The 25,207-nt window shown below is 42.8% G+C and overlaps 1 protein-coding gene across 1 annotated transcript; it reads left to right on the top strand.

Moving 5' to 3' along the window:
• Window positions 1-9,494: 9,494 nt before the first annotated feature.
• On the top strand, window positions 9,495-24,177 carry LOC132996851 (DNA-binding protein SATB2-like). The gene is made up of 11 exons (XM_061067218.1): window positions 9,495-9,711; window positions 12,364-12,549; window positions 14,513-14,639; window positions 14,742-14,865; window positions 16,167-16,269; window positions 17,828-17,878; window positions 18,123-18,643; window positions 18,759-18,971; window positions 19,076-19,228; window positions 21,795-21,986; window positions 23,551-24,177. Exons 1-11 carry the CDS (start codon window positions 9,528-9,530, stop codon window positions 24,175-24,177), a joined length of 2,481 nt encoding a protein of 826 aa, XP_060923201.1. The 5' UTR covers window positions 9,495-9,527.
• Window positions 24,178-25,207: the final 1,030 nt, after the last annotated feature.

The raw sequence follows: 25,207 nt of genomic DNA, 5'->3' as shown, positions 1-25,207 counted from the left end.
AAGACAGATAGATGGATAGTGAGGCAGATGGCGCCCTGCAGGTGCCCTTGTATTTGTGATGCTCATTGAAGACCCCCCATCCCCCCAGGACCCTGCAGGAGTGAAGCACTCTCCCTGGAGCTTCTGAAGCACAGAGGGACCGGCATCAGAGTCTGGATCTCCTTTCACAGATCACCCAGGTCCTCCTCTCCACCCGGGTGGAGTCACAGCGACTCAGGTAGGAGTCACTGTAACACTCGTTCCTGCAGCTCAGGTGCTTCTCAGCCTCTATTTGATGATTTCATGAATGACTTTGGCTTCTTCTCAGCTCCCTGTGTGCAACAACAAATAACTGGACGTGTATCATTAAGAAAACAATGTCCAACACACGATAGCTCACGATAGTTTGTATTTTAAGGTCTTAATCAGGCTGAAGTCAATGCAATGCATATTTAGCTGCAGTTCCTTTAATGACTACTAGAGGTCAGTGTTGGCAATGCTACCAGTCTAATTATATTCAAACGCCACAGAAAAACTGAGATCTGTTAATGTTGTAAATAAATAATTGGGCCGCGAGTTACATGTGATTATCATAGGCGCCTCAAGGGGGCAGCATTTCCCCACTGAAAATAGAACAACAGCCACGACTTCACTCTTCTCTCAAAGATTCAGAGGTTATCTACAGTTTGAAATGTCAGAATATAGCAGATTATATATAACCTGAGTGAGAGGAACGTATAAAGATATGGCATCTAAAGACCAGAGCTGCAAAAAGAAAAAATATCTGCAGTTAATTGAATTTACTTTAGGAGTAAAACTGCTTCCAGCTTCTCAAATGTCAGAATTAGACATTTGAACATACGAACATCAATACAGGTAAAAAAAGCTGGTTTGTTTTCACTGAGGCCTTGTGAAAGTCCTCCAGCATACCAACACACACACAAATACATACACACACACACACACACACACACACACACACACACACACACACACACACAGCTCTTACTCATGGTGAGCGACTTGTGGTGAGCTGTCAAATATGCTTAAGATGATGTAGGACAGACAAGTGTTGGCAGTGTGCACACACACACACACACACACACACAAACACACACACACACACACACACACACACACACACACACACACACACACACCACAGAGGAGGAGCGACAGGAAGGCAGACAGGCTGAGGAGTAATGATAGGTGACTATTCTTCCATCGAGAATAAATCCAGGAATGCTGACCACTGTGAGATCCAGAGCCGCCACTTTAACGGACACATAAATAAACATACAGAACTCATACAGTAAGTGATGGATGGAGAGAAAGTATGTGAAGTAAACAACAAACTTTGATGTCCTTCTTTAAAGCATTTTTTACATTTACAGTTACATTATTTTACATTAAAAAGACCAACAAGCTTCTGATAAACTCATTTCAGTCAATCAGTTTTGCTTCTATGGGCAAAAGAAACTTACAGTATACAGTATACTTATATATATTTCCCTATCTGTCAGCCATTTGATAATCAAGATCTAAAAATGAGAGACATGTAACTTATGGAATGAAGGCTGCTCTGAGGTCCAACCTCAAAGTTCAAACTTTAAAAGCAGGAAACTCTTATCTTGTTGAAGTGGAGTAAAACCCTTAAAGGATATTTTACCAGACTCGGTTTTCAAACACCCGAAAATCATTAATAGATATTTATGACGCAGTGAAGCTCTTTGCAAATATATTTAACATTTTGTTGCTATCCACATATACATTTTTAAGTTTGAATTGTTACTCATGTATCTCCTATAACTTATTCCTCTATATACACCAAATAATAACAATTTATTTATTCATACAGCACCTTTAAAAACATGGTTTACAAAGTGCTTTGACTGAAAGCAGACACAGGACACTCTGAAAATGCTTTGAGACAAATTAAAACAATTGATAAAATAAAAATACTGTGTTTTTTATGCATTTCCATTAGGTATTGAAGAAAGGTGTGTGTTAAGTTTTAGACACACACTTGTTTCCACAGAAGTAGGAGAAAATAATAATGTAAAAATTAAGTTATTGTACTTTTTGACTCACAGTAAAAAAAAGTATGTGTTTATTTGTGGCTGCAGAGCCGTGCGATGGAGGGGCCTGTGCCCATCTGGCCCCGGGTGGAGATTCCTCTGCCTCACTCCTCCCCACCCGCGTGTAACGTTTCATATCAACGTGACAATGCCACATTGTGGGTCATGGTTAGCAGTCGTAGTGAAGCAGGAAGTATTCACACGCACAGGGGAGGTTTGGCCGGGAATGTTCCAAAAATTCCCAAAGCCATATTTTCTCAGGTTCAGTCTTTTAAATTGAGGTTGTTGTATTTTTTTTCACCACTAGGCGGCAGACAAAGAGCTTCTCTCTTATGTGCCCTTTTTGAAAATTATTTTCACCTTTGGACGTTTCTCTTCAGTGTAGTTGTTCCTTCACTTCCTGTACAATCACATTTATCTCAATCTTCTTTCAACACGATGATCATCAGTCACCTTTTCCTACCCTCTGTCTTCTCGTCCTCCTCACAGCATCTGGGACATCAATTCTCCCTTTTCTAAATTTGTCATCAGATTATTCATTTGTCTTTCCAGAAAAAAGATGGAAGCTCTTTTTTCCTGCACGTTCTTTACGACCCTACTTGGTATTTACCTGGGGGCCTCATATCTGGGATTGTTTGAATAAATTATAACTTAACGTGTGTCATTCTGTCTCCAGGTTTCCCTCCCAAAGCCCATCGACCTCCTCCCTCTCCCTCCCTCTCCCTCCCTCTTCCTCCCTCTTCCTCCCTCCCTCCCTACATGTGTCATTTTACTGCTCTTTACTCACAGGCAGCAGCAGTCCCTCCTCATCTCTCCTTGTCTTGACATCTCCCCTGCCTGCTCTCCTCGCCTGGCGTGTGCTTTCCTTACTTTGTTGTCCTGTTCTAAGAAGGGAAACATTGGAAAACCCATATTCTCTCAGGCTGGATTCCCTCGTTTTCGCCAATGGATGGAGTTTATTCCCCAGCAAGTACAGCGACGTCCTGAAAAGTGAGTGAGCGTTTACTTAAAAGTTGATTGGGGGATTTAAAACTTGGAAAACGGTGATAAAATGTTCAAATAAATGAGTTTAAATGTTAAAGAAAAAGGTAAATAGTGTAAATATCCACACGTGTCGCACAATGAGTTTTCTGGCAGTTTTGATTATAGCTATAAAATATCTCACTATAGCAATAAATAAATAAAAATTGTAGCTTTACTTGATTTAAACTGGTTGGTTTTATTATACAATTAAAAATAACCATAACCAGATGTAATCCTATCCATAAAAAATATACTTTTTAGTCATTTACAGCATCTTTTTATTAAGTATGACATGAAACGTAGTTTTTATTGTCGACTATTTTGGTTTTTAACATTAAACTTGATGTAGAGTTATTTAATTAGGACCAATTACGGTCATTTAACAAAGATATCAATCGTGATTCCAGTTTTAATATTGTAATATATAAATTTTACATACTTTTAAATCAATATCAGTTTGGTCGCGCTCATCCTCATATACTTGACAGCTTCATGCTTTTTGCTCATGTCAGATCTGTCTCATCTTTTCTTCTTCACAGCTTTTAACCTGCTACTTCAAATTAAAATCAAATTTTCTCACCCAAGTTTTTAGATTTGTCTCTAAACACAGAAACATAGAAAATTAGGAAATTATTCTTTTACTCTCAATTATGAATATTTCAGTTTTGATTAGTGTTTGTTTTTTACTTTTAGAACAACGTCTTGTGGCAGGTGTTGCTTCTTAAACTGTAGAAGCTGCTGTTTGGTCTTGTTAAGTGCTATAGAAATAAACTTTCATTTCTATTATTAAAATAGGCAGTTTTACTTTATTCAGGTCAAACCCAACTCAAAATTCCTACAATTTAATAAGTGAAAAAAATACAGATCCATTAATTTCTAATTCTTCTTGTTTAAAACAGCAAAATAAAACAACAGAATAAAGGAAAAGTGAGCAGTTGACTGTTTGGAGGTGTTTCACATTCAATTAACATCAATTCACTTTTGATTACTGTGAGTTTTGGACTTTGAGGAGAACTTCCTGTAGCATGTCTGATTATTTATCTGAATGCAGCAGGTTCAGGGGTCCTGTCTGATTGGTGGAGACTGACCTCCACTTTGGTCATTTATTGATCAGATTATTTATTATTTTTTTCGGATATAATCTCTGTGTTTACATGCACGTGGAGAAAAGTGGTCCAGAGAATGAAGGAGTTCGGTGGATCCCTGCTCCCACTGCAAGATCTTCTTCACTCACGTCAAACTCAATTCAAAATACCTTCAATTTAACATTGGCCTTCTTTAAAGGGACGTAACCCACCCACCGTGGTTAATAACCTGCAGTTAAAGGTATCCTTTTCACAGGCGGCTCATTGGTCAAACACAGCTGCAGCTATTACATTAATAATGAGCCAGGGTGCGTTTGATTTACTGACCCATTGAGCGTTAACAATGGGTGACTGAGCCATTATTTAATCATGTTAGCTGCACCTGTGTTTGTCAGGTGAACAGGCCGCGCTGCTAACATCCCTGTCAGCAGGGATCCAGCTGCAAAAGTTCACTTTCAGCCACATAAAGTAAGTTATCATGGATTCATGTCTCCTGGATTGACTGGAATATCCTCAAAATATTGCCAGTATTTAATCTATGTGTGTCTTTGCTCGTCATTAATAACATTGAGTCATAAATAATTGTTTTTACATGGATTTGAATGGAGTTCGTTGCCAGAAGCTGAAGGAGCAACGTCTGTGAAAACAAGTTTCATAATTAAAGATGTTCGAGTTATACAAATTAAATGATTTAAGATTAAGAGTTTTAGGAACAAAATGTGACTTCATGATGTTGTGTTAAAACTTAATGTGATGTGGAGAAACAACAACAGAGGAATGACCTCTATGACCCTGATGTGGCTTTGCTCTAGCTAAATATATGATAAAATATAAATATTGATAAGCATAATTAATGTTAATTTCACTCCTACACTCCGATAGGTGGTTTAAATTAAATGTACTTATTTTACAGTGGGGGAAAAAAACTACGAAAAATTTTTTACAGTTTTATCAGCTTTTAAAATAATGATTTTTCTACTAAGAATATCTGATGTAATTACAGAAATTAAACATTTTATACTTAATATTGCTGAGTGGCCCTATGAGTTTATTTTGGTTTCCTCTATATGGTCAAGTAAATGGTTTAAAATTTTTTAAATAACTTTTAGATCCTTATACTCTGAGCAGTGAGGGAATGCATGCTTTCTTATTTATTGGAGTAAAACATTTCTATTGTACACAGAATTTGTTTCGGCGTCTGGGATCTAATCAGTTTGTTTTACATTAATATTTATTTGTTGGGAGGTGTTACTGGGTTTTCCTATTTGCAAGCGATTTAGGCTTCAAGTTTTCGTTTAGGCAGCACGACCACATCAGTCGATCCTTCAACCAAACGGTTTTTACCTGCTTAACCCACTAATCGACCCATTGAACCATCATTTATTTACCGAACCAACCTTCAGCTCAACTCCTAATTATGGGTGGGATTCCCTGGAACCTCTCAAGGGCACTCGGGTGTCATCACCCCCCCACTTGAGTGACCCCACACGGAGAGGATCCACAGTAAACCCAATTATACTTAAGCACTCTTAAGCGCTTCAAGAGATCCCCCCCCTTCCCCTAAATTAGACCCTGCCTAAATTAATTTGCAGCCGCCTGCAGTTGTCTGTGCGTTTCTGTGCGATGTGTCAGTGGGAGGCTACTGGGAGCCACTGTACATTTGGCCTCCATGTGTGCTGGTAAAGTGAACAGGAGTCTGTCGCTGGGAGTGTGCTGCTTGAAGTGGTTAGAGTGTGTGTGTGTGTGTGTGTGTGTGTTTTTGTGTGTGTGTGTGTGTGTGAGCAACAGACACTTTTAATAAACCGAGGCCCAAGTGCAGAAAACACCTCTTTTAACCGTATTACTGATGTGAAATATTGACAATACAGCTTTTTAAAACAAGAATTCTCCTGAATCCTGGATAGTTTTTCATTTTCCAGACTAAGACATAATAAAATAGGAGAAATAACTTATTTGTTGACCTGACTGTGACCCACAGACATTACATCCTCATGATGGCTCACGTGTAGGAAATGAAGCAATTTGTCAATCAAGTCATTTTGATTTAATTTGACTAAGTTGGTTCTTGCTTGTATGATCATGATTGTAGACGGAACATCTTTGCTGTTTAATTTGCGTCACTTTGTTCCATAACATTCAATAGATGATAGAATTAGAGACTTGACAGATTTAATATTTACTGTAAAAAATGACATACATTACATAGATGCACATCTTTTCTGCATCATTTAAATAAACACCATTATCGATATGCTGCCGAGAATAACGTTAACAAACTTCTCCAGCTGAAAGCAACAGTTCCCTGTATTCAAAGTTTATCAGAACATGCACAGAATGCACCACAATCATCTTTTTTATTCCCTCTCCACATTTTTATGTCTCCTCATTAATGACTTAAATATCTGGTTAGAGATTATGAAGGAGGGACGGGGGCTGATTATTGTCCATTACCCCAAATATTCCAAAAATGTGTTTATTGAAAGCAGGGCGAACATGTATAGATGGAACCAGAGAGAGAGAGAGAGAGTAACACTCTATGTTAAGGATCCGTGTTGTGTTAAAATGTGTGAGAAAACCGTGTTGTGTCATTGGCAGCGTTGCCTTGTTTGCTGTGTGTTGATTTGAGAAAATCACTGACAGAAATCAAGCATTTAGTTATTTTCCTCCCTGGGGAGAAACTGAGCTCCACCAGGGGAAAGAGGAAATCGCCTCAGTGGCTTGTGGGTTTTTTAGTGGACTGGAGAAAACTCAGTATTGATTCAATCTTCCATGATAATAGATTGATAAGGAAATTAGAAAAGACGCGTGTGGGACGGGCAGCTGGATCCAGTGGGACAGAAGGACTGACTGGGACGTCTTTCAGCAAGGTCCCCACGCCCCGAGAACCTAGAAACTAGAGAATGAGACCGTAAAGTCTTTATGAAAATGTTTACTGATCAGACTCTGTGATCAGGACCAGTGTGTGGTCAGACCCAGATTTCATGGAACCAGCATCGAGTAGCTTTGTGTTGGCTTCACATTTGTGTCTGTGGATTTCATTTATCTTTTCAAATTCGAAATTGCGACCTGCTCGAGAAAGAAAATTAGAAATTGTTGTGTCCAACCCAGCCAGGACAGACTGGTTCCCCTTTACTGAGGCTACAGCCCCTCTCTGCTCCCAGTGTTTGTGCTAAGCTACGCTAACCACCCTCTAATCTCTGATATAAGCACATGGAGATGAAACTGATTCCTCGTCTCGAGTCTTTTCAGGGACGGCGAGGAAGGATAGAAGGTGGAAAATTGCAGCAGACAAACTAAACAGCTGATCTTTAACTTTCCAAATGTGAGGTTCCACTAACTTGTCATTGTTCAGTATCGATGGAGCCTCGGGTGCAAAGTTTAAAATTCAAGCTCAGTTACGTAAGTTTAGGAGAGAAACTTTCAGCTCCATGCTGTGAGTTATTTACTTATTTTTTTCCTTGTTTGTGTTGGACTGGCTTTTTTAAATTTTTATTGGCAGCAATTAATTTTGCATGTGTGTGTGTGTGTTTTTATTATTATCATGTGTCGCTTTCGGGTTCAGATTCGTGTGTCTGTGTGGATTTACAGTCATACCAGAGAAAACCGCACAGTTTGTGTGTGAGGCACGACAACACAAAGCAGAGCGAGCCTTTCCAGAGAAATGGTGCAGAGTTTACGAAGCAGCGCATGATGCTGCAGATCTCGACTATTCATGCACATTTCTTTCCACGCTTTGCTGACTTTTGAATGCAAAACAAATGTTGTTTTAAGCTAAAGTTCTTTGACAGTACAACAAAGCAAAGAGAATTTATCGTTTTTTTCACAACGACCTCAAAACTCAACAAGCAACATGTTCAATCTTTTATATTTATATTACAAAAGAGACACATTTATCTGTCTTACTGTTGTCCGGTTGTGTTGGTTGTTGCGTTGTCCAATCATGTACCATCATGTCCCTTTGTGTTGTTTGGAACGTGTTCCTCTATTCACCTCCCGTCATCACGATTGGTCCACGACAGCAGCGTCCCACTCACACCACAGGTTTCACCATGGAAGTGAGATGATTAATCACTGTATCATGTAGCTGCATGTGTTGGTATCTTTGTATCAATCCTGACCCTAATATCACCTTTATCACAAAAAACTGTATATCTAGAAGAAATATTTGATATTTATGACCTAATCAGCACATGTGGATGTATAATAATTGTAACTTTGTACCGAGGAATCAACCCAGACTTGATTTATATTGTGTGTATATGTCGAAACGCAAAAAAATAGAGCAATTTAATGAACAATAACATAAAAGAATGTTAAGCTAAAAAGGTTGATGTTAAGTTCCACCGTTCCAGAGGCCAGGACCATAAACACTAGATGCCAAATCCCCAGAATTCTGTGTGGTCGCCCAAGGAACAAAACCGAGGCCAGTGCCCGAGGACCTGAGGGATCCAGAGGGATCCAGAGGGAACAGGAACAGGATTCTTAACAGACATTAAACACACGTCTGTTAAGAATCCTTGTGCTTCGAGTGAAAATGATCAGTTCATCATCATCATCAAACTGTTTTTATTCAACAGTTGTGTTCTCTGCAGTTCTCTTCCCACACCTTCACGTCTGTCATCGTCATGCGTTGTTTGCTTCTGCGTCCAAACACTGGAGAATCCACTCGTCTGTATTTGGTCTGCGAGTGAAAGCCACTTGTTGACCTGCGATCTGTTCCAGATGAGTCCGTCCCTCTGTTGTGGTTCGTCCGGGCCTCTCTTGTGACAGAGACATGGGTTTTGGATCGAGGAGAAAAATGAAACAGAATAGCAACAGAATCTAATGACTCTAAACAAAGATGGTTGATCTCCAGCTTAGATCAACTCGAGTTGAGTTCTCCAAAAGGAGATGTGTACTCGTACAGTAACTCATGCTTTCTGCTCTCCAACTAAAACCTTGAATAAAAAACACATTATTTTTTAGTTTTTCAGTAATTTACAGACTTAAACAGTTCCATTCCTGCTCATGTTAGTATTTAACAACAAAAACTTAACTGCGACCAAGTTTTATGGTTTTAGGTCAACTCCACTTTTATCTCCTCATTTCTGTTTTAATTTCAAAACATCTCAAGTTCTAAAATGATTTACATTATGAGGAATGATTGCGTAAAACCATGTGGTATAAAATCAATAAATTAGAATTGGGCTCGAGTTAGAGGACTTTCCTTAGACAACCAGGCTGGAAGCGATCGATTTATGTATTAAATCTTATAGATCACGTCATGTTATCTGGAGGGTGAGCAGAGTGTTAAAGCGTGTTCCTCTGTTTCCCTCCAGCTCCACACTCTGTGCTGGGCGCCCCCCCTGAAGCCTTCGTTGGGATGGAGCAGCGTGGAGGGGGCACGGACAACCCCGTCCTCCAGGACAGGGCCAGCCCGGAGGAGCGGGGGGAGAGCCCGGCCTCCAGCGGCCCCCCGCCGTGCAAGCTGAGCCGCCTGGAGGTCAACGGCAGCCCAGCGAACCCACAAGGCCGGCAGAACGGCACCCCACTGAGACCCCTCGGAGGTAAGGCCTGGAGACAAGCTGCAGGGATACAGAGACTCACGCCTGCTTTATCCAGTTTTTAACTAAATCTGGAGACAATATTAAGACATTAGATATTTAATTCACCCTTATTAAGCCCTTCACTGGTCCAAACATCCACCAACACCCACTAACATCTGGCTTTTGTCACAGTGGGAATGGATACAATCAGTATTTACTCACGAGTCAAATGTCTGTTCTGTAAACTCTGGTTTTTATCGGCTCCGGCTCCGATCAACAGAGACAGAAGCTTTGGCAGAACCGACGGTGCACCTTTCTGAGACATTTTAAGCCATGAACATTTATGTACTTATTGTTTTTACATCCTGGGAACAAGATTCACTGGGGGAAACATAAAGAGAAGCAAACTCTACTGGCAAAGGGAAAGGAGTCAAACGCCTTTTTCAGCAGGTTTATCCGCATTTTACAAAACCTGATGTCGGTGTAAAAGAGGGATTACAAGGTCCGGCAATTTTTGAGAAACATCAGACATTTAAAAAATGTATTTATGAAGAGTTGTACTAAACAACCTCAAAAGTCCAGAATTCTGGAAAATGGTAGGAAAAGATATATTAACCAAAATATGTCTTATATTACACAGAGGCAGAATCTGGGTGCCATTCCTTCTTTAATGGTTTCTTATAGTCACATGTAATCATGACCTTATATAGTACACACCGTCACCACATATTATGTAGCTTCATATATATATATATATATATATATATATATATATATATATATATATATATATTTAAGTATAGAGTTAAGTGGGAGAGCGAAACCTGAATGTTCCAAGGCCTGGATTCAGTTAGATGTTGAAAATGTTCCTCAGATGTTCGTCCATTTTGACACATGACTGTTACTCTTTCTTTTTTTTTTTTTTCACACTTTATCCCAGAAGCCTCAGAGAGCTTTCAATCTGTTCTTCATTTATGTCCGTCCTGTTTATAAAATACATACCCATCAGAGTTTCCCGGAGCACAAGGTGAGACTGTAATTAACGGCCTGAGGATTATTTATCAGAAATCCTCTGTTTTAACAGACGAGCGGCAGAGAATGTTTGGAATGATGAGCGACTTATAAAAATGTATAAAAACTGTGCTGAGGGAGAGGAGCAGCTGAGGATGTCATGTAGGAGATTGTCTGGATCAGAAGTATTCAACACAACAGAAGGAGTCCAGAACATTTAGGCGAGGAAGACAGGAAGTGACGTATAAAAGCGTGAAACACTGTTTTTCACTTCCTCTTTGTAAAGTCGACTTTAGGATCCTGCTCTCCCTCTTGATTTAAAGTCTTTAAACCTCAAATCTCAAATGACAACATGGTTATTTTTAGCGTGCACACACTGCAGTGAATGTAACTTGTCAATACACAACCCCCCTGCACACAGGTAACACACACACTGTGTGGGTATGGCATGCAGAGTCTTAAATACCCAACATAGGAAACACTCATGCACAAATGCCCATTATTCTCTCATGCAGTTGAAAACATCATCATGCATCATCACACAAACATGGTAATAGAACACACACACACACACACACACACACAAACACACACACACACACAGACACACACACACACAGACTGTGCTGAGCTGCCTGCCTCTGCCCTTCCACTGAGCTGATGGCTGATCCTGGTGCTGCTGCGGTTTGGCTCCAGCTGATGTGTCACTAAGCAGGATTGATGGTTTGATAATTAGCAGTTCCTGTGGGACCCGGCCGTGACTGACTGGGTGGGTGTGAAGGGTCCGGGCGTTGAGGAGCTCTTGGTACTTTCCCAACAAGTCTCGTCTACACCAGCGTCTTGTTTGGGATCCAGTTCCACCGCCGGAGTTCCCTCCCGAGTGCGAGATGATATAGATATTATATCCAGCAGCGCTTTAAGAGCGGTTCTGGATACAAGGCTTATTCCTTGTGGGTTTTAATGTGTGGTGAAAACACAAATACAGTTGTACAAATCTCACACTGGCAGCTGCCCAGTTTAACCAGTCTTCTTAAACCGCAAAGCAGCTACACTGACACTGTGTCAGTTAAAACTCGGTTCTTGTAGAAATTCCTGACACGGAGAATCTGGTCTCAGTGTGAAAACATACACGACAGAAAGGAAGCTTAAGAATTCCTCCAGAAAAGTTGTTCTCCGTCAGATTTTGGATCAAATTTTTAGTTTGATTTATGGATTAGTTGATTAGACTTGGGTGTAAAGGTCACATTGGCCTATGAACAGGATTTGTCAAGTCTGTCTTTAGGAAATTCATTTTAATTTTGACCAGTTGTCACTTGTACTCAAAGAGGAACTCATTAGATATCCATGGTCAAGGGTCAAAGGTCACAGTGACTGGAAAGTGTATATCTAGACTGAACCTGCTCTGGTTGGTGGAGGCAAAAAACCACAGGGAGGTAACTCTACATTTTTAGATGCAGTTTGCACCCAGGAATGACCAACGTCATGCAATTCATCCACAAATAGAGTTATTTTACTTTATGTAAAGTTATAGGGTTACGACCTCACAGTGTAACATCAACCGAATGACTTCCTGCCCACAACACAGACCTGGAAAGAGCAGAGACTCAATGCAGCTAAGTCTTCTTCTCCTGTGCGTCTCTATAAATCTGTTTTCTCTTCCAGGTTTGATGATCCCGGTTTACTGCGTGGTCGAGCACGCAGAGACGGGATTGGCTGGCGACGGCGAGGGACGCGGCGACCGCCACGCCGAGTTCGTTCTGGTTCGTAAGGACGTCCTGTTCACGCAGCTGGTGGAGACAGCGCTCGTCGCCCTTGGATACTCGAACAGCTCGGCCGTGCAGGCACGTGGTGAGTCATGTGAATATATTCAAATCCGTATATTAGATTTGAAATTCCATCTCCTGCAGTCCCACTCAGTAACTTTAATCCAGAATAAATCACGGTTATTCTGGTGGGCTTTGCCACGTGGGTGCAATGGGTTCTCCAGAGTTTAGGTGATTCCAGGGAAGGTATTTTAAAGATGATCCAACATTTATCTGCAGATTCACTATCACTCACCTGGGAAGCATGAAGGTTAAACCCAAGCTTTGTATCCGTGCATCTCAGGCCGACACCAAAACTCTTTTTCTCATCATTTTAAGATCCAAACAAGAGGGAAGACAACATCCAGTCAACCACCAAACAGCCGCCTACACACACACACACACACTCACACACACACAGAGAAGGGCAGTTTGACATTCCTGGTGTCCCCATAAACACAGGGCGCTGTAACCGAGTGGCCGACGCCCTGCGACCCCCCCCCGCCTCTCCCAAATAGCTAGGTTTTGTTCTGAGAAATAAGCCTTTTCTTTTCAAATAAATATTTTTTGGCTGGAGTCGTGCATTTTTTCCCCCAGTGTGGTCACAACCAAAATTATACAGAGTCTCGGCTATTTTCTTCCGCGATTTGAATTGCATCTCATAACTTTGGCTGCACGAGTATTTTTAAGCTCTTAACTGGCACAGGGGGATTTTTTTTTTCTTCTTCAATTAACTCGCACATTAAGGCTAATTAAAAAGAGGCCATTTCTTATTTGGTGTGTATGGTTTCGGAGACTTGTTGAGCTTCAAAAATATATAAGAAATTGTAATTTAAGGCCATGTTGTGGGAAACAGTCACTGACTCCTCACTTAAAAATATCCATTTACTGCGTTGGAAGGTTTGCAAAGTGGATCCAAGAAACCAACCAGATCCTTTTTAGTAAACACACTGAGTTTCATCTCTTAAACAAATGATTCTATTTTTATTTTTAAATACACAACCACAGCACCTAACGACACCTGTGAATCTCTCTCTGCAACCACTTAAACTGAACATGAAACAATCGTTTAATGTCAAAACAGGAGCTCCGGTTCCATTTAGAACGAGAAATCAAAGAAATATGTAAATTTCTGCAATTTAATTTAGAAAAAACCCTGTAGAGCAAGTTCATTTAGATCCTTACTTCACCTTGACAGTTTTCCTGGCTCTGCTGTCCCCTGTTTCCTCCAAAGCTCTAATGAGATCAGTTGTTTGTCACCAGTTTGACTTATTTCAGTTCCAATACAAAGATCTAAACTGTTGATATTTGTGATATTCTCCAGCTTCCTCCAACCTTCCAAAAACATGCACTTATATGATTTCTCACATTCACACCTTAGGTCCATTTACAGTCTCTGATCAATCTGTCTCCGATCTGCATGTCTTTGGACACGAGGAGAACAAGCAAACTCCACACAGAAAAAAGCTCATTAATGCATTTCAGGGCAGGGAGAGTTTAAGACGTCGGTAACAAGTTGATGACATGACAAAAAGAAAAGAAAACAATCATTTCCAAAGCAAAGGCAGCTGCCGGAGGAAACGTCACAGTGTTTATTCAGCGCACGGACATCAAAACGCCGCTCTCGTTCCCGGGCCGCTCTCATCTTCCACCATGAGCCGATTCTACATTTCTCCTCTGATTAATCAGCCGGAGAGTCCAAAGAGAGCGAGCCTTTGTTGTGCCCCTATCACCATATCCCCACCATCACGAACACACACACACACACAGGACGGAGGCTGCCAGGCAGGCCAGGGCCAGGCAGCGTCTGGGTTTGATTTAGCAGGTCCTAACGCGATTAAGCTTGTTTGGATTTGCACTTGTAGTCACGGTCGTATCAAGGCCAAGGGAATGTTCAGCCCAAGCTCCAAGATCAGGAGAGTTTCACAGACGCTTCCCACAGCGACAGATTTACATTGATAGCATGTTTTAATTGTGTGTGTGTGTGTGTGTGTGTGTGTGTTCTCCAGGCATCATTAAAGTGGGCCGGTGGAAGCCGATGCCCATCCACTACCTGACAGACGCACCAGAGGCAACAGTGGCCGACATGCTGCTGGATGTTTACCACATGGTCACACTGCGGATCCTCCTGCACAGGTCAGCTGAGTGTGTGTGTGTGTGTCTGTGTGTCAGCATAGAGTGATATGACGATTAAAGCAGGTTGCTGGTTCAATCAAAACAATCTTTCCGTCCGTGCAGCTTTGCCCGACTGGAGGAGCTGCCGTCGGAGCAGTGGACTCACGCCACGGTGAGGAACGCCCTCAAAGAGCTGCTCCGAGAGACCAACCAGAGCGCTCTGGCCAAGGAGTGCCCCCTCTCCCAGGTAACTGCTCACTGGCACCAAGGCACAGATCAGCTGCTGGGTAATGTCTCATACACATGGAAACAGCTCAGGGTGTCTGAAAGCTCCTGTCCACTGGTCAGACTGGGTTTCACCTGCAGTGATAACCCTCTGCACGGTCTGACATCCAGTTATATTACAGAGCTGCTTCCTCCTCCTGCTCTGAGCTGTAATCTGATATCGTCCAACCAACACTTACTAGTAATTCCTAAGTTAGTGCTGGTGACTGAAGGTGAGCAGGCTTCTTCCATCAGGGCCCTGAACCTCTGGAGCAACCTGCCTCTCCAGATTAGACCTGACAGCACTCTTTATGTTTTAAATCAATATACCGGTACATGTATTCTTATAGAAAAGCCTTTTAATGCCTGATTTGGTTTGAAGAGACTTCCTGTTCTAACAAAGGGCACCTGTCATTCATTTATCAATGAATATAATTTAATCTAAGTCTATTTTTTGAAGAAGGTTCTTAATCCATCAAATGCAAATAACTGCTTATTTCAAACAGTCAAATAATATTTTGTATATTGATTGTATTTGAGAGGCAGCATCACGTTAGAGAAATGAGGTGAAATCAGAAGTTGTCTGTTTATTGTCTGTCAATCAGTTAATTCATTTTGACTATTGACTTGACAATATCCTGAATATGATTATTGATTATTACTTTATTTTTATTATTCCATAAATGCAAAACGAGAGAGATGGTTTTCCTCTTCTAAAACTAAATAGTTAGATGTGTGTATTCTGTTGCAACACACACACACACACACACACACACACACACAGCTGAAAGTATTTCTATAAACATATGTGGTTTCATCATCAGTTACCCACGAGTTTGCAATGTGTAATCTGTCTCTCTCTCTCTCTCACACACACACAAATATTGATACCCTCCCATGGGAAAGGACGCAAATACACACACACCTCAATTATCCCTCTGACACACACCCTGCAGTCATTAGAGCAGAGAGTGTGTCATTTGGACGTGTGATTTATGCTCAGGATTTAGTCATGATGTAATTAGTGATTAGGGGAAGCATGTGGGTGGTGTGTGTTTTCACTCTGACTCATGTGAGTTTTAATCCTCTGCGTTTCCCATGTGGAGCGTTCGATGCTCACTTGGTTTGTGCATCTCCTGAACAAGTGACCACAGGGCATGCTGGGAAATGGGCAGAGGAGTTGAGCCACTTCCAAGACTGCAGCACATCTCCAGCTCAGACTGTTTAATTTCCAGATCCTCCTCAGCTTCTTCTCATTCCTCACTCTCTCTCTCTCTCATTCAGAGTATGATCTCGGCGATCGTGAACAGCTCCTACTACGCCAACGTCTCCACCTCCAAATGCCAGGAGTTTGGACGCTGGTATAAGAAGTACAAACGCATCAAAGGTAACTCCCGTGATAAAAGGCCCTTGCAAGTCAGCACGAATAAACGGCCACGAAAATGGCGAATGAGGCAATTTCAACGTGCCTGATTCGTCACATCAAGTGGGATGGAATCCAGCAAATAAACTATAAGGATAAAAATAAACGGCATCCCGGGAAAAGACAGATGGAATAAACATCAAGGAACGATCTGGTGCTTTTAATAAATAAAAAGAGCAGGAGATTAAATACCTGGTTAAGTTTGGTTCTTACGACAGAGGCAGAGTAAAAACTTAACTTATACACCTATAAAGTCTATTGTCTCTTAGGTTTTGGTTTATATACGATCACGACTTTTCACAGTAATATCATTCTTTGTGTGCACGTATAAACACACTTGGACTTTTCTCAGTGTGTAGGTTTCAGGTGTTCAGTAAGCGTCCTTCTCCTTACACTGGATTTGCCTCATGTTGCTTTAACAACCCAGAGACTGTCACAGCTCTTTTCAAACCGTCACCGAGTGCTAATCACAACTCGGAGTTAATACGGCTCACCTGCCTCGCTGCCTTTTGTTTTTCTGATCTCGTCGTTTTCGAAACGCAAACAAAGTTTTTCCATTCTTCTGTCAACCCCCCCCCCCCCCCCCGTCAGCCTGTATGTGTCCAATCTGCAGCATGAGATGTCTGCCGGTGACAGCTCTCAGTAGGAAGGAGCTGTCACATGGTTCACATTAATGTCACCCTTAATACACATGACAAAACTAAATGCTCTCAACTCCTAATGGAAAACAGCAGCAGCCACCCCCAACACACACACACACACACACACACACACACCAAACCCAGGAATAAGAGCTCGTCTTACACTTACTCCACACACACACACACACACACACCCAGGGAAGGTAAAAATCTGAAGCCCTGCCAAACCTCACTCCAACTTTTATTCCCTTAATAACCGAAAATGTGACTCTCAACCAAACCCAGTAGAAGCCTAATAGGAAGCAGATTTCTGTGGGGAAGAGCGAAGAGGCCGTTAAAATCCAGAACAGAGACGACTGAGTTCAGTGCAGCGACGGAGAGGAAACATTCTTCACTTATTTGATAAACCTATCTGCAGAACTCGGTGAAAATAGACGCTGTGGTTAGAAGATCATCCCTCGGACGTCTTCACCAACCGATTGTGATTCTCTAAAGCAAGTGGTTCCCAAACCAGGGGCCGGGACCCCCCAGGCGGTCGGGGGTCTCACTTGGCTCCATTGCTGCAAACCTGCACCCGCAAAACCAATCCTTGCGGCTGTCTGGGAATCATTTAAACAGATTTATATGTTAAAAATACTGGGCAAATATTTAGTTCTCACCTGGTGTCGCAAGAGGATTTCCAGAAATGGAATAAAAGGTTAAAAAATGCAATTTTGTGAAATAAAACTCTGAATGGAGCAGATAAAATAACATGACTTTCTGGCATAGAGGGAAATCCTAGCTCTAACAAATGAATGTAACTATATGAGATTATATTTGCACAGAATGGGTGTTTACACATATTTCTGAAGAAGTAACTCACGTCTCATGTGTCCTCTCAGGTGAATACTTTGAGAAGATGTGGTCGGCACAGGACAAGTCGGACATAAAAGGTACCTTCAACTTTATTTCACTAAACTATTCCCACCAGCTCCGTGTTGATGACGTTTCTTTGGAAAGACGAGATTCAGGAGCTTTTTGTGATAAGGGTCAAGTGGTTTCTGCAGTGGAATAGATACGTCATGTCTAATTCTGTTGTGTGTGAAAGCATCTGAGCCCTTCTGTGTTATTCATATATGTAAAAGACAACCAGTGTAATCTAATAATAACAATCTGTGTGTGTTTGTGTTGACGCAGTGGAGAGGGATTTTGACCTGAGCATCATCAGCCAGCGTCCTCCCTCCCTCTTACCCTCCTCCGCCCATTTGAGCGCCATCAGTGGCCCGGGAGCTCATCCCATCAAGACAGCCCATGGCGATGCTCAGCCCCCCCCCCAGCCTCACTGTCTGCCCCACCCGGCCGGTCAGCACCACCCCGCTCCTCACATGCGTCCCCAAGCTCCGGCGCTCATGGGCCACAGCGGCCTCATGTCCCCCCACCTCGTCCGGCAACAGCTGGCCATGGCCCACCTCATCAACCAGCAGCTGGCCGTCAGCCGCCTGCTGGCCCACCAGCACCCGCAGGGGGTCAACCAGCAGTTTCTCAACCACCCGCCCATCCCGAGGGTCTGCAAGGGCCCCGGGTCCGGGACCGAGCCCGGACTCAACTGCTCCGGGGCCGACGTGTCCCCTGACATTTACCAGCACGTCAGGAATGAGCTGAAGAGGGCCAGCATCTCCCAAGCAGTGTTTGCTCGCGTAGCTTTCAACCGCACACAGGTAAACTGAACTCGGATGATGTCACCGTTCACCAGAGATGACGCACTGAAGGTCATCGCTTAGAACATAACGTTGTGTGTGTGTGTGTGTGTGTGTGTGTGTGTGTGCGCTGCAGGGCTTGCTGTCGGAGATCCTTCGTAAGGAGGAGGATCCTCGCTCTGCGTCTCAGTCGCTGCTCGTCAACCTGAAGGCCATGCAGAACTTCCTCAACCTGCCCGAGGGCGAGCGGGACCGCATCTACCAGGAGGAGAGAGAGAGGAGCACCAACACCAACCACACCCACGCCACCAACCACATCCCCACCGCCATCCCACACAGACTCACACAGGTACACACGCGGTTTTGACGTAACAATGTGGAATGAATACAGTATTATCCACTTTGGTTTTATTCAACCAGGATTTAAAACCACTTGTTTGTAACTCTGTGTAGTCAAAGTGCAGCGTGTCCGTCGCTGAGCTGCCGCTGAAGCTCGACTCGCTGGTGAACATCTCGTCCGGGATCTATGACGAGATCCAGCAGGAGATGAAGAGGGCCAAGGTCTCCCAGGCTCTGTTCGCCAAGGTGGCCGCCAATAAAAGTCAGGTGGGTTGAAACGAAACAACTGTTTTCAAAAGATGCAAGCCTTGATTTCCAAAACTTACTTTTAAAGAAATGTCCTATTATGTGGTGAAAAGTGTAAGAGTCAAGGTTCTCAAGATGAGGAGGTTTCAGCCTGATCTTCATCACAACATTTCATATATTTGTTTATTTGTTCAGGGTCTTACTAACAAGTTAAATAGTGTTTTAAATGTTCACACACACAAACATCCTGTAACACACGCACACAGCTCCTCACTGAGTTTATGATGTTTGAAGGAGCTGATGAGGGTGTAACAGGGAGGTGTGTGACTGCGTGTGTGGGCGTGCGGAGTATCTGATTACCCGCCGTGGCATACCATCATGTCTCCATCCTCATAAACAATGTGGATGATCGAGGGCGAGATCAAAGCAGGGTGTGCACTTGGGGGGGCAGGCAGAGGGCGAGGAGGAAGACAGTCTTCAAACCAGTTTGAAACGTTATCCACCAAACCTCAGCGAGCGTGTTACCAACATGGAGAGAGGAAGTTTGAGAGAAAGTGTGCGAGAGACGCTGACGTGATAGAGAGGGGAAATGGAGCGAGGGATGAGGGAGGGACAGAAGGATGCGAGGAGGAGGAAGAGAGGGACAAGATGATGGGAGGGATGATCACATTATTACCATTAATTTCCAGGCTGAAGGCTGCGCATAAACAACAGCTGGTGGCAGATCCTGGGTCAGCCTAGCAGATATAATCCAATCTTCACACACACACAGACTCTCAATGTTCCCCTCAGACTGTTCCCTTTTCTTCTTCCTCTCTCCAGGAACAACTCTTTTTCAGCCCTTTCGTATTCTGCAAATTGTAAAGCATGTTTATTTAAAAATTGTCCGTAAACATTGGTGTTTGCGAGTCATCTCTTACGGTTCGAGTTGCAAACACTGGGGTCGGGCAGTTCCTTTGTTCGTCCGACCAACGTTTTGTTCCAGACCAACAAAAACTGCCACGTCATGTATCATCATCATAGATGTTTCCAGAGGATATGACTTTTTTTTCCCAAAAATAACCACAGACCTAAAAATAGTCCGTTTATTATGATTACAAGCAGATAAATTACTTTAAGTGTATTTATTTGGGGAAATACATTTGTCATGGCAGCCATATCGAAAGAGATAAGTCAGAAAGTACAGGAACTAGGAAAATACAGAAAACGAAGCCACTGAAATCGAATCAGTTCATCTTTGAAGTGACAACTCGTCAAATTTTTAAGAACCAAAATAGCCGACTTGAAATATCACGCTAAAGGCCAAAAGCATGTTTCATAAGTCCACTGGGACCTTGATCTTTGACATTTGACGACCACATGTTTTAATCCTTGAGTCCAATTAAACATTTGAAATTCCCAACATGTGTCGTTCAGATCTCATGTAAACAAGAACAGAGAGACAACAGAAAAACATGCATCTGGCAACACTGACAAAGACGTATTTTCTTCTATTTAACCAAAAAAAACAACAAAACCAACTGGTGAAGTTCAGCATCACTAATAGATTTTGTCACACTCCTGCAGAGGAACCCAGCCCACATGGATTCATAAAACACCCGAGCTCCTGCTGCGATGCTGAAACGTTTTTATAGACCATAAAGGTCATAATTTCTTTCATGTTACATTAAATTTGTCCCATAAAATCTGCTACAAAAAAAGTTCCCTCACAATTGGAAGTAATCATCCGTTCAGAGGAACTCGACAGAAAGTATTGTACTAAAAAAGTTGAGCCGATAAATCTTCATATAATGAGAAACCAAACATGAAATGGAGTTAAATCACAGAACAATCACAGCCTGTTCTCCTCAGGGAGATCATTACTGACCTGGTTTAGTCCAACATGCTAGTTCACTGGAGTGGAGCTCACACATCTTTGACTCCCGGCTCAATTCTGCTTCGGTTGTTTTTCATGAAACAACGTGTTTGCAATTTTGGTTTCTACCCAACATGAAGAAACAGTCTTTATTTATACTCGAGGAACAATTTCCCGAGAATTTCGAGTGTCATGATTTTTTTTATTACCCGGTAACTTGTTTTCAGAAAAGAGGATTCAGTCTTAGGAAATAAAAAGATTGTTGTGCCTCGATATGTCCTCTGGTTGTCTGTCTGTCCGTCCTCATTCGTTTGAACATGATCTCTTGAGGAAATTTCTTATAATTTTGACCAGTTGTGACTTGGACTTGAAGATGAACGGATTCAATATCAGTGGTCAAAGATCAAAAGTCCCAGTGACCTCACACGAGTCTTCTGGTGGAAATACAAAGATCTAGAAATAGAATAGTAGAACTAGAGTAACTAGAAATGCAGCATTCAGTGATTAGTTATCTGACTAATCCAGGGATGTCTATGCAAGCTGCCCTAGTTAAGGACCTTTCTACTGAGCCACAGTTAAGGGAGTCTATTTTAAAGATAGGTCATCTATGCTAATGGTTGGGGACTTTATGGTTGTGACATATGGACAAAGGTCCTGGAAACAAGAAAAGCTCTGTCATGGTGTGTGTTAGTAGAACTTGCTGCTGAGGTTGACCGAAGTCTCTGGTTCCAGGGTTGGCTCTGCGAGCTGCTGCGGTGGAAAGAGAGCCCGAGCCCCGATAACCGCACGCTGTGGGAGAACCTGTGCACCATCCGGAGGTTCCTGGCGTTATCGCCGGCCGACCGGGACCAGGTCTACGAAGAGGAGTCGAGGCAGCAGCACAGCGAGAGGCTCCAGACCGTCCTCCACATCCCGGACCAGCAGGTACACACAAACCAGCGTCGCATTCACCAGCACGCTTGTTTTTCTTCCCGCTACAAATGGTCTTCATGGATCATTGTCATAGTTTGTGTTCGCGAAACATCAGGGAACATCTGTGTTTATTTAGTTAAAAACTCAAAGATCCACTTTTCTAAAAATACACAACCGCAGTACAAGCAAAGGACGCAAATCAAAACTGTTTTTATACGAGCGAGACAAATGTGAGAACCAGCGTGTGATCGCTCTGAGAAGTTCCCTCTGACTGGTCCCACCACCTGCTCCTCTCAGCTCCTCTTTGTCATCTTTGTGTCCCATAAGTCTTTGGAAATAGAAGTGGTAAATGACCAGCCCACACATTTCCTGCTAAACACTCCTCCATCCCACCCTCTCCTCACAAACCATCACGCTCTGCAGTCTGGGCCTAACCTCAATATTATTCAGAACACAGCCTGTAATTATTGGAGCAGAGAAAAAGGAATTGCCATTATCTTTATTTAGGTCCTTTAATTTTGATGGGCCACAGATTTATGGTGTTGGATTCCTGTGTTTGGGTGTGCTGGCCCGCCCCGCCCTGTTAATAGGCTCGAGCAGTGTGGTCGCCTCAGTGATGGATCTGGGGGGGGGGGGATTCGGCGTGCACGCCGGCAGCCGATGGAAGCCGGTCAATCACACTTCCCGTGTTCGACATTTCCTTTCTCTCACTGTGAGAGTCTGAGGTTTGTTTAGTCAGAGCCGTTTTCACATCGACTGAACAGACACTTAAACTATACAGTGACTTTATATAAAAAATCTCTGGAAATGTGCAGTGTTTATAAAAGGGGATATATATATATGAATATGTATATAATTGTATGGAAACCTAATGTACTAATTGCATAGTAAATGCATAATACATATTTACATATATGATACAACGCATTTTAAATGTGTATGAGATATATGTTGTACTCAATGTATGTTTTCCTTAGACATGTACACAAACATGGTCTATACTAAATGTATATCATTGCACTGTAAATTATTACCATACACTGTTAATATTACGGTTATGATATTGAGAAGTCACATGACGTGAGAATAGAGAAAATATTTGATCCTTACACTTTCCTGTTTGTGGCACAGCGGCTACGAAACATAGTGGTGGAAGAAAGAAAGATGGCTGCTGCGTCTTTATATTTATCTTCCACCTCAAACTCATTTGCATGATTTGTTTTTTGTATGATGTATATGTTCGGTGCCGTGACTCCGCCCCCTATCTTTGCATGAATTCATCACAACACCGTCAGAGAACTTTGTTTCCATACGTCCAATCAAATCCGGTTTAAAGCTGTAAGTGTTGCATCATTTGGGCAGAGACTAGAACATTAAAGCTAAAGTCATTCGCCTGCTTCTCTGCATGACTGCATGCTCTTCATCAGCCTTTGGAATTTGCATGGAGATGAAGACATTTGACTAAAAGCTCTAGACAAATAGTAAGTTGTCCTTTCATTTGTTTTTATCAATCTACTGTTCCCATGGCGATCAATGACATTTGACATGTATATTTGATATTTTTTGTTTTTAACAGACGCTCCACAGACACCCCCTGCCCCCCCTCACATCCCTGTCTCCTGTCCATGAAGAGCCGCAGCCCGTCCCGATGCCCGTGTTGCACGTCTCAGAAGACGGGTCCCAGCGTGGGATGAGCCCCGGCCTCGGGGGACCAAAGAAAGCTCGATCACGGACACGCATCTCCCTGGAGGCCCTGGGGATCCTGCAGAGTTTCATCGGAGACGTGGGCCTCTACCCGGACCAGGAGGCCATCCACACCCTGTCCGCCCAGCTGGACCTACCCAAACACACCATCGTCAAGTTCTTCCAGAACCAGCGCTACAACGTCAAGCACCACAACCCGGCCCGGGAGTCCGTCCCCGAGGAGGACGACAGGGACAGCTTGAGTCCCAGCGAGGGAGGCGCCGGAGCGGGGGGGAGCCGAGGGGAGGAGGAGGGCTTCTCTGCGTCGGAGGAGTCCAGTGAGGAGGGGAGAGGATCAGTGGAGGTGTTCAGAACAGAGGGAGGAGACAAAGGAGAGGAGCGAGAGGAGGGGATGGAGAAGGAGGAAGGGGACGATGGGAAAGCCTCGGCTCCGGCGCCGTCCTCCCTGTCCCCCGACAGCAGCCTGGACAGCCCCCCCTCTGCAGAGCAGCAGAGATAACAGCAGAGAGACGAGCAGAGACACAACTGTGAAGAGCACACACACACAGACAATCTGTGAACACACACACATCCGTCACGTTTACCTGAGCTGAGAATCAGAGCTCCATAATATCTGAACAACTGTGGGAACTGGAAACTGATCACATGGTACAAACACGACCTTCAGATTCCACCAGTCGTGATGCTGGGTGCCGATGGTTTTTCTGGATCCTTTTTAAAAGCCATATTTTCGCCTCTGTTTTCAGTTTTTCCAGTGAGGATGGAAAAAGCATTAGATCATCACTACATTTTCCAGAGTGCACATGGTGACACTGGAATCTCAAAGGCCCTCTGTAGTTTGTACACTTCTCCTGCAGCTCTCTCTAAAACTAAATGCACACTGTGTATTCAGCTTTAAAGGAATTAGAGATACGGTAAATTATGATTTCTGCAGGAGAGGTTTCCATAATTAGTTTAAGTTTATTTCTTTATTATTTGAAGAGGTTCAGGGAGTACACAGAGGATTATTGTTTACAGAGGAAGATTATTCCGCATGTCAACCAGACTCCATTAGGAAACATCTGAATTAGACATGTTCTCACTAGGAGAACTGCATCAGGAACAGTAAACACTGTATGTGAGGGCTGTTTCAGGATCATTCAAGTAAAAGTGTGACCTTAGTGAGATATAAACACTTGGATTTGTACGTCCTGTATAACAGGAGAATCCTCTGAAACTGGTCACATATTAGAAACAATAAGACCCGTACACGAATCTAACTAAGTATAAATGAGCCTTTAGTGGTGGAAACACTCGGCTCATTTCTTCAGACTTATGTGAAGGTCTGTGAACTTTGGAAAATGCTGGAAAATAACACTTAGAACATCCACAAGTATTTCTGTTCGACTTATATTTTTAGTAATATATAATTTATCTACAGTGTCCTTTAAGCAGCTCTTACATCAACTGAGCTGAGTGGGACACTTGAGCCTTTACTGACAAATCTGTCCCATCCCATCCTCACTTTCATATTTATTACCATCTTTGTG

The sequence above is a fragment of the Limanda limanda genome, chromosome 23 (genome assembly GCF_963576545.1).
Source record: "Limanda limanda chromosome 23, fLimLim1.1, whole genome shotgun sequence".
Classification (NCBI taxonomy): domain Eukaryota; kingdom Metazoa; phylum Chordata; class Actinopteri; order Pleuronectiformes; family Pleuronectidae; genus Limanda; species Limanda limanda.
This window is presented reverse-complemented; position numbering and strand designations above follow the sequence as displayed.